The 11367-nt window shown below is 36.1% G+C and overlaps 1 protein-coding gene across 1 annotated transcript in view; it reads left to right on the forward strand.

The window, feature by feature from the left end:
- Window positions 1-11367, forward strand: part of LOC106875283 (calcium-independent phospholipase A2-gamma) — a 29067-nt gene that overhangs the window by 14104 nt on the left and 3596 nt on the right. The window contains exons 3-7 of the mRNA XM_014923368.2: window positions 2719-2870; window positions 6107-6373; window positions 7250-7307; window positions 9081-9272; window positions 10717-10912. Coding sequence (XP_014778854.1) covers window positions 2719-2870; window positions 6107-6373; window positions 7250-7307; window positions 9081-9272; window positions 10717-10912 — 865 coding nt within the window. The remainder of the gene's footprint in view (window positions 1-2718; window positions 2871-6106; window positions 6374-7249; window positions 7308-9080; window positions 9273-10716; window positions 10913-11367) is intronic.

The raw sequence follows: 11367 nt of genomic DNA on the forward strand, positions 1-11367 counted from the left end.
CTGTGACCATACTGGAGCACTGCCTCGAAGAGATTTTTTAGATGAACAAATCAACCCCAGGACTTATTTTTTAAGGCCTAGTACTTATTCTATTGGTCTCTTTTATCGAACCGCTAAGCTATGGGGAATAAAGACACCAGCACTGGTTGTCAAGCAGTGATAAGGGATGGGGGGGGGACAAAGAAAGACACACACACACAATGGGATTCTTTCAGTTTCCATCTGCCAAATTCACTTAAAGCTTTGGTCGGCCTGAGGCTATAGTAGAAGACACTTGCTCAAGGTGCTATGCAGTGGGACTGAGCTCAGAACCATGTGGTTGGGAAGCAAACTTTTTACCATACAGCCATGCCTGCACCTATATATGTATGTGTGTATATATATATATATATATATATATATATATTTATGCGTGTGTGTGTTGGTGTTAGTCCCCACCACCACTTGTAAACTATGTTGGTGTGTTTACGTAACTTGACAGTTCAGCAAAAGAGATCAATGGAATAAGTATTAGGCTTAAAAAAGTAAATTCTGGGGTCGATTTGTTTGACTACAACCCTTCAAGGTGGTGCCTCAGTATGGCCGGAGTCAAATGACTGAAATGAGTTAAAGGTCAAGACAAGTGGATGAGAAAGTGAATGCAATGAATGGAACATATAAATAATGTGGTTTGAGAAGGAGGAAGACTGGGAGGTAGCATGGGGTATGAGTTACTTAGGAAAAGAGGTGGCTGGTGTGAGAGATGGTAGAAGAAAGTACTGGCAGGGCGAAGGGAGTTATCCAATTACTCTTGAGTTAAGAGTTTCGGATATATAAATACATTTGTGCTACTTTAGTCTGCTACTGTATCTGTAGTCTATGCTGTGAAATTACCTAATCTGCGTTGGGTTAAGGGTTAGGATTTTGGGTTAGACAGAAAGCTAAAGTGTAAATGGCCAGTTAGAATACAAGCTAAAGTTACATAAATATGATTGTAAGCCTCTCTCTCTCTTTCACACACACACTTAGCTCTCTTGTAATAAGGACTGCAGTTTTTTTATTAGTCGTACTGCCACTATTGTTGTTGTTACTTTTAATGATAGTACTTACTATTGTCTTGTTATTTACATTAACTTTACTTTTATTGTAGCTCTTACCACTTTCATTGACGTTATTATTTAGGATGTTATTGTCTTTATGTGTGTAAATATTTCTCTCACTCTTGTTTGACAGAGCAATGTGACTACTGTCATTCTAGAAGTCTACTAAGGTATTACTATTTACTTAACCATTTCCAAAATTGTTACTTACTTTCTTTCTATATTGTAATGGTGCTACTAAATTTCAACTGCTGCCCAAATGTAGTGAAGGGACATAACTAAACATAATCTCACTAATTTTTTACATTAGCAGAAGATCACACAAATAAAATGAAGATGAAATACCTCTAAGGATTTTGCCCATCGTACTAATGAGTCTACCACCTCGCCGCCTTAATGATAATAATAATAATGATAATAATAATAATAATAATAATAATAATGATTTCTTTATTGATCGCAAATGGTTTACATTAAGAAAAACAATATGAATAATAATAATATTAATAATAATAATAATTTGAAAATATTGTCAAAAAATGTATGAGAATAAAATTAATAATTGTGGTATTAGATATTAAAAAACAAACATGAACATTAATATATCTTTACATATCCTCTGTTCACAAAATAAAAAGCTTTATGTACAGTATATATTCTGTAAAAGACACTTTTAATATCATAGCACAACTTAAACAGTTGCACAACCTTCTTTTGATACTCTAACGCATCTTATATAACACCTTATTGTACAGAATCACCTCTCAACACAGCAAAAGCTTTCACAGTAATCACAACAAACAAAGGCAACAGTAAAAATGAAGTTGAAACAACAAAACAGGTCCAGGTGAAAACATGGAATATTTGAAGTGTTGGATCTGTAAGTTGAACTCAGGTGTTTGACTTAGCTACCTGCAGGTCATACGTGTGCTTGTGTTGGAGGTCTGACTGAGCCTATATAGTATTGTATATTGTTAGCAATAGCAAAAAACAAGCATCATGATACAGTTAATGAAGTGTAAAAACCAAACACCTTGTAAAACAATACTGTATACACCTGTGAAACACAGATGTGCACTTGATAACATAGTGAAAATTTATATTTGGAAACATTGAAACAGTAACATTTATCATGTAGTGGCGCGAAATTATAGCCGCCATTGAGGAAGTACAATTCTGCGCATGCGCAAGGGACTTCACCACCGGAAGCCCCTCGAGTTGCGCATGCATAGTAAAACTCGTACTTAAAGTGTGAGTTTCATTTTCTCAGCGAGTTGAGGACAGACCTTCTACGTGACAACTCCTCGCTCCTCAACGAAGCACTCTTCACCTCGATGCCTTCGATGGTGATAGCTACTTGCTTCTCTAGCAGGCATCAAGGAAGCCCTTAACCTTCCAACACCAAATTACAACTTAATCAGCGGCTGCTAAAGCTGAATGACAGGAATTGTGAAACCAAGCATCATCAGAAAAATAAAAACTTATTTTTATTATGTTGTAAAATTGTTCTAATGTCTCTTCATATATAATACTGTTGAAAGGTGATAGAGAGAGACTAAAGTCTCTATGACAACTATCAAATTTTACAATCATAATGATAATGGCAGTGATGACAACAATGATATTATTTGTTTTATAGGCTGGTGCTGTGCAAGTATTATTACGGTTGTCACAGTCTGAGGTACCAAGTGTTAGGTCACGTGCTTATGAAGCTCTGAGTCTTGTAGGCTATGTTTCTCCTCCTAAAGGAAGAGGCATCAGAATATTGTCAATAGACGGTGGTGGAACGAGGTAAGCTTTTAATTCATTATTTTTATTATCTTTAGTTTCCCAGTTCTTTCTTATCATTTTGCAATTGTAACAGGATGTTTTTTTCTTATGTGTTGGAACATAATTTATTTGTTCCATGAATAGGGAAGGTGTTCATGCAATACAACGAATGGAAATGATCAGATGAAACAATGCAATATGATGTGTAGGGAAAGTCTCTGTTAGCAACTTGAGCACACTACCTCATGATTGTGAGCCTGACATTCTAACCACTGAGCCATGCGCCTTCACATAAAAAACATGAAAGATGGTCATGAGAAAGTGCAAGGATATTTTGTCGTTGCTTGGCATCTAAGTGGTGTGTGGAATGAAGGAGAGTTTGTCTATGTTCAAGGAATTGAATGAATTAAATCAAAAGTCTCATCTTGTGAAAAGTTTTAAAAAAAAGTTTGAGGTTTCATGGTGGTGGTGGGGCGGGGAGGTGCAAGTGTGGCCATGTGGTAAGATGTTTGCCTCTCAACCACATGGTTCCAGGTTCAGGTCCACTGCCTGGCACTTTGGGCAAGTGTTTTTCACAATAGCTCTGGGCCCAAATAAAGCCTTGTGAGTAGGTTTGGTACGCAGAAACTGAAAGAAGCCTGTTGTGTGTGTACATATATGTGTGTGTGCATGTGTTCATGTTCTTGTTGTTATTTGTTTTCCACCGCTTCTTGACAGCCAGTGTTGGTTTGTTTACATCTCCACAACTTAGCAGTTTGGTTAAAAGAGACTGATAGAATAAGTGCCAGGCTTAGAAAAAAAGTATTGGAATCAATTTGTTCTCTTAAACCCTTTGGGGTTGTGCCCCAGCATGGCCACATTTTAATGATTGAAATAAGTAAAAGACTGAAGATATGCTAGTTTGAAAAATAGAAAATGAAGTTAAGGGATTTTATTCTAATTACTGATACAAACCCAGAAATTTCAAAGCTGTTTGAACCAGCCATAATTTCTTTACCAACTATGTGATTTGTGAAAACAGCTTTTTCTTCCATTGGTGATATGTATTCAGTGAGTAGGGAAATAGGCTGTGTGTTAATGTATTTAGCATTATCTAATTGTAATTGAATCAATCTCTGGAAATAAATTATGATGCCTTGAGTGTTTTTTTATAGATGCAGGCATGACTGTGTAGTAAGAAGTTTGCTTTCCAACCACATAGTTCTGGGTTCAGTCCTACCGCATCGTACCTTGGGCATGTGTCTTCAACTATAGTCTTGGGCTGACCAAAGCCTTGTGACTGGATTTAATAGGTGGAAGCTGATAGAAGCCTGTTGTATGTGTGTGTGTGCGTCCCACCACTGCTTGATGACTGGTGCTGTTGTGTTTACATCTCTGTAACTTAGTGGTTTGGCAAAAGAGACCAATAGAATAAGTGCCAGGCTTAAAAAAAGAAAAATGTACTGGGGTTGATTCATTTGACTAAAAATTCTTCAAGGCAGTGCCCCAGCATGGCCACAGTCTAAAAGATAAGACACCCAGAACACAGGAGCCAGTGAACCTGTGAGCTCTTTGTTGCATTAACTTATTTTTAGTAGTTTGAATTAAAATTATTCTTGAACATTGATTTAGCATTTTATTAAGTTGACACTGGGTGGGCCATGGATGATATAAAATATTATTGTGGACCATGGCAGGAAAGAGGTCACACACCAACTGCTCTTGAATATGTAGAGAAACCATTATTATTGTTGATCAAAAGAAAACAAAACCCGAAAAAAAAAGGTTCTTGAAAAATAAGACACTGTGGCTGTGAGTTCAAACTGTACTTCAATCACTTTATTGTGTGTGTAACCATGGTGCATTTACCTTTGTCAGAATGGGTAACAGTCAGTTAGCCTTATGTCTTGCAAACAACTCGCACATGCAAGTGCTACCAGTCGAGAACTCCGCATACCTGAAGCCAGCAAGTGTATGGGGTCATCAGGAGAGAATGCGCACCGTTTCGGGGCCTACCTCTCGACGGCATCAGTGCGCACCGGCCCCCTCACTGATATGAGGCCCCGCTTGCTAGATCAACTGGTTATTAAAAACAAAGCTCAATATTTCTCTAGCCATCGCTCATCGTCTCTTTTTAACCAAATCCAGTGGCTAGCCTTCTCCACTGTAGTTTGGATATCACTCATGGAGGTATTTACCTTACGATGAGTTAGGCCAAACGATAACAGCAGCCGTTTATTTAACTCAAGTCAACCTCGATCAAGTTAATCTATGATCAAGAGCATCCCTGCTATGATCCCCCACTATTTTTTTTCGTTATAATATATCTAAGACTACATTATCCATCTTTTTAATATTTTAAGATAGCTGAATGAATTGGGAGAAATTTGGCTGCTTTTTCTAACAGGCTGGGAAGCCATATATATGTTCACTGGTTTCCTTGTAGTTGAGTGGTTAGGAATAGAGATGGTTGTATGGATACAGTCCTTGGGCATCTTCTTCATAGGGCCCTATCAGAAGCAACTGTCATTACATTTTCTGGCTGGATTCCTAAGCATTACAAAATAAGACTATGGATATTATCCGACCAACTCATTCTTCCTCAATTCTTTTGTCTCCTACCAGTTAGCTTGACTTGAAGAATTCTTCCTGTGATTCTTTCTTGTGGCTTTCTAATCACATGCCCATCATACCAGAACTGTGTCCTCTTGATGTGGAGAAGTAGTGGCTGAACCTAGAATAACATTAATGTAGAGACACTAGTACTTGACTGGCACTTTATTTTATTGACCCTGAAAGGATTGAAAGGCAAAATTGACTTTGGTGAGATTTGAACTGAGAAAGTAAAGGGCTGAAACAAATACTGCAAGACACTATTTTTAGACCCCGCTTTAAGTTGCTTGTATTCGCAATTGTACTCATTTGGTCATTACTCAACATTCAGTGTCCATAAGTGAGGAGAGGTCAGATATACAACATTAATAATAATTATTCCCACAAAAACCATCCTATTATTGCTAATACAAAAGGCAGTGAGCTGGCAGAATCATTATCACTGTCTTTACGTTCTGGGTTCAAATTCCGCCGAGATCAACTTTGCCTTTCATCCTTTCACAGTTGATGAAATAAGTACCAGCCAAGCACTGGGGTGAATGTAATCTACTACACCGCTTCCCCAAAATTTCAGGCCTTGTGGCTATTATTGAAAGGATTATTGCCAATACAGAAAAATGAAATCATTGAAGCATGCTTATTGTTAATTGTCTTTTCTCTTTCAGAGGTGTAATTGCCCTTGAAACATTATGTAAGTTACAAGAAGCTTGTAAAACAGATCTGTGGAAACTATTCGACTATGTTTGTGGTGTTAGTACCGGGGCTCTAATGCTTGGGTTGATAATTCTTTATCGGATTCCACCTGATGAATGCTGTAAGTTGTACAAAAAACTTAGTCAAAGTATGTTTACACGGAACAAATTTGTTGGAACTGGACACCTCATGTGGAGCCATGCTTTCTATGATACAAAAGTCTGGGAAGATATCCTAAGGTGAATTTGATTTTTTTAGAGTTACTAAGCTTTTAAGTGTATAACTTTTTAGTTGTGTTATATTTATTGTATTGTAATTGTGTTTCTTTTACATACCTGAAACTATTTTAAATAAGACAGTTTTCAAATAATGATTTCTTTGCAAGACACAAGACATTTACTTTTTTTTTATATACTCACATGTTGCTGTTGAATTGGAGGAGATTGTACAGTAACACACACACACACATGCATGCATGCACACACATACACACTCAATATATGCATACATACATGCATACATACATACACACATACATACATACACACATACATACACACACACATACACACACACATACACACACACACACATACATACATACATACATACATACATACATACAAACAGACATGTATATATGCATATGTGTGTGTGTTACCTGAAAATCCTGTGCACTCACAGGTGAAAATCAGAGTAGCAAGACACTGACTTGACCAAAATCAAATGTTATTAATATCTACTATGCTATTAAGTGCTCTTTTTTTTCTGACAGTTAACATAAAATAGATACATAAATATAATACTTCACATCAACTTACATCATAACCTCCACCTTCACCACAACAACCTACGTCATAACTTCAACCTACACTGTAACTTCAAACTATACATCAGTTTCACCTATACCACAATTTCAACAGTAATTGTAAGGGATCATTATTTGTAAACAATTGTCCTCTGGAAGTAACTGTGCAGAAGGCAATCCACTTTCATTCCTTGATGATTTGGTCTAAACATGCTTGGCAAACTTTATTCCAAAATTTAATGTTTCTATATTTTATGTCTTCATGAAGCACTCTATTATATTAAATCAATATGTTTATCCATTTAAGGAATCATGCCGGTGATACTGTTATGTCAAAGTTTTCTCAAAAACCTGATTGTCCAAAAGTAAGTAACAGTTTCTTCATTTTATATGTACCATATTTACATGTAGATGAGTCATACTCATGTTAAAAGTTGCACCACTAATCTAGTGTTAAATTTTGGTCCAAAATTATTTCCCTTCATAGTTTTAGCTTTACCTTGTGTATAAGACACACTCCAGTTGTTCCCAGTTAAGACCAAGTATAAAATATTGTGAGTTATACACATATAAATATGGGTGTATCTTATTTTTTTTTAACTAAGACTTATAATGTATTTTAAAAACATGACAAATGTTACTTGCCACTAGGACCCATAGGAAAGTAATTTGGTTGCTACATTGGTCCAGAATCTGAAAAACCACAGAGGCGCCTGAAACTATCTGCTGAAACCCACTTTAATCTGAAGAAAAAAATAGCTTACAGAACTTTTGAATTTTGAGTGGAGACCCCACACTTCTGCCAGAAACCAACAACAGTGTTTTGCTTTGCAAAATTCTGTTAGAGGCCCTGTTCATAACATTTGTAATAACATAAAGAAATGGTATACCTAACATGATAATATTTTAATATATCACTAATTGGTAGAAATGTTGGAATGTCGAACAAATCTTTTTGTGATCTTTAATTACAACCTTCTATGACTTGATTTTGAATCCTACTGAGGTAAACTTTACTGTGGCCATGCTGTGGCACTGTCATTATTATTATTCTTTTTTTGTTATTAGGTTTAAATGCTTATCAGTATTATGTAAGTAGACAGATACATACATTGTTGGCAAAAGGGAAAATAAGTATTCAAATATGCTGGCTTACATTGTGGAATTTTCATGGGTCCTGCTAGTTATCATCATCATCATTATTTAATGTCCATTTTCCATGCTGGCATGAGTTGGACAGTTTGACAGGAGCTGGTTAGCTGAAAAGCTACCTGGGCTCCATGTTTGTTTTGGCATGGTTTCTATGGTTGGATGCCCTTTCTAACACCAACCACTTTATCGAGTATACAGGGTACTTTTATGCAGCTCTGGCACAGGTGTCTTTATGTGGCACTGGCATAGGTGCTTTTTTCATGGCACCAGCAACCATGAGTCCATAAGATTAGGATCACTTGGCCAAAGAGGGATGCAGTGGACATGCCTGAATGCAAGTGACAGTCACGATTTTACTTAGCTTGATGTGTCTTCTCTAGTACAGCAAACCACCAGAAGTCTCAATCCCTTGTCACCCTCTCTGTGAGGTCTCTGGGATCAGCAAAATAGTTCCATAGTAGTGAGGTTGATTCAATCAGTTATATCCTTAACTCTTATAAATTTATGGCCTTGTGCCAGAGTAAGAGTCATTATTGATTTTGATGTAAGACCAGAAAGTTTGAGATTTGGGGGCAGAACCATTAGCATGCCAGGCAAAATTCTTAGCAGCATTTAGTCCATCTCTATGTTCTGAGTTCAAATTCTATTAAGGGGTTGATAAAATAAGTACCAGTTGAGCACTGGGGTCGATGTAATCAACTTATCTCATCCCCTGAAATTACTGACTTTGTGCCAAAATTTGAAATCAACATTGGTTTCAAATTTCAAATTGAAGAGAAAAAAAACTAAAAAAAAAAAAATGAAGGGATTATTCCAGTACTCAACAGGTACTTATTTTAACCACCTCCAAAAGGATGAAAGACAAGTCGACCTCTGTGGAATTTGAACATAAAGAGCTAGAAGAAATGCTGCCAAACATTTTGCCAGTTTGCTGCCTTAAGAGTTTTTAATAATGAAATACAATTGGGACATATTTTCTGTTTTAGATGTCTGCTTTATCATGTGTTGTTAATATGGCAAAAATGAAGAACTATGTATTTCGAACTTATAACCTACCATCGGGAGTGTACTCTCAGTACCCTGGAAGTTGTAAATATCAATTATGGGAAGCTATTCGAGCATCATCTGCTGCTCCTGGTTACTATACAGAATTTCAGTTGGATGATTTAATTCATCAAGTAAGTAATATCTATTAATTAATTTCTCTGTTTAAACCTTGAAACTACTACTGCTGCTGCCATCAGCACTGCTTTTGTTACTGTGGTTGTTGTTGTTACTTTCATACTTCCTGTTTTATATCCTGTAAGGCCACATCCAAACAATAGGCCTAGTGTGCTGTAGGTAAGATGTTACTTGATTGACAGCACTCTCCATAGTATGCTATCTGTTCCTTATTATTATTATTATTATTATTATTATTATCATTAGCACACCAGGCAAAATGCTTTGTAGCATTTCATCTGTCTTCGCATTCTGAGTTCAAATTCTGCTGTGGCTCACTTTGCCTTTCATCCTTTTGGGGTCAATAAAATAAATACCAGTTGAATCCTGGAGTCAATGTAATCGACTTAGTCCTCCCGCCAAATTACTGGCCTTGTGCCAAAATTTGAAATCATCATCATTATCATTATGATTATTATTAGGAAGGTGGGGAGATGGCAAAATGATTAGCATGCTGGATAAAATGCTTAATGGTAATTTGGCCATCTTTGTTCTGTGTTCAAATTCCACTGAGATTGACTTTGCCTCTCATCCTTTCCGGGTCAATAAGTACCAGTTAAACATTGGGGTCAATGTAATCAACTAGCCTTCTCTTCACAAAATTTCAGGCCTTGTGCTTATTGTAGAAAGGATTATTGGTAAGGTGGCAAGCTGTAAGAATTATTAAGCAAGCTAGACAAAATGCTGCTAAGCATTTTGTTCATCTTTACATTCAGAGTTCAAATTCCGCAGCGCTTGACTTTTGCTTTCCATCCTTTCAAGATTGATAAAATAAATATTAGTTGAGTGGTGGGAGTGGGGGGGTGTCAATATAATTGACTAGCACCTCGCCCAACCACAAATTTCAGGCTTTGTGTCTATAGTAAAAAACTATAATTATTATTAAAATATGTAGTCTGTTACAAGACTTTCACATTGTTCATGGGTAAGATACTTGATTTCATATGTGTTAGGTTTTATATGTAAAAACAGCCTGGACTGAAAAATAGGTGCAACATGTTTAGACTATTACTATCTATATTTGCAAACTCTGCATGGCTGGGTGTGTAAATCAGATGAAAAGTTAGCTAAACCTCCCATGTGCTAAATATTTGGCTCACTGCCAGTTAGTAGGCAGTAATCAACTACTGTATAGTGGAAGGTGGAATTTGGTTCCAAACCTGACTGAAACGTGACACATTCAGAAGAGTTAATTGAGATTTACTTAACAACCACAACAGATATATTCCTGTATTTTAAATTTCATCACAACATTCCAGATGGCATGAAATATTTTACTTATAAAAATCATTTGATAAAATTAATTTCTACTTGCTCTAAATTTTTTAAATATAAATATTGCTCATGATTCAATGAGATATAATCCTATTTTCACTTTGTTTTTAATGCTATTTTTATTAGGATGGAGGCTTATTGACCAATAACCCAACTGCTTTAGCTATTCATGAATGTCGATTATTGTGGCCAGATACTCCCCTTCAATGTGTAGTCTCTGTTGGCAATGGAAGATATGAACCAAATTTAGAAATGAACACCAATAAAAGTAGCCTCAAAGAGAAAGTTGTTAAAATATTAGACAGTGCAACTGATACAGAAGGTAATTAATGTCTTATCATTATATTAATATTTTTCTTTTATAATGATTCATTGATATCAATGTTTTTCTATAGCTGCTTTTTTTAATAATTCTATAGAACAGTTCTATATTTAAGAGATGAGGAATTATGTAGATTATTTACATTTGACGGATATTTGTCCTCATCTTGTTTATTGTTAACACAATGTTTCAGCTGATATATCCTCCAACCTTCATCAAGTGTCTTGGGGAAATTTCGAACCTGGGTTCTCATTCCTAAGGTATTTTTTGTTGTTATTATTATTGTTCAGTAGTTTTATTTTTATAACGTGCTTTCACTTCACTACCGAGCGCAGCTATGTGTGCCTTAGGTATGTGCTGTGGTTTGCTCTTATGGTTACTGTATTGAAAGTGTTTTGCGTAGGATGTGTGCAGTGCCCAGTAGTGCAATTTTCTGTATGTTATATATATTTGTA

Source organism: Octopus bimaculoides, chromosome 1, assembly GCF_001194135.2.
Source record: "Octopus bimaculoides isolate UCB-OBI-ISO-001 chromosome 1, ASM119413v2, whole genome shotgun sequence".
Classification (NCBI taxonomy): domain Eukaryota; kingdom Metazoa; phylum Mollusca; class Cephalopoda; order Octopoda; family Octopodidae; genus Octopus; species Octopus bimaculoides.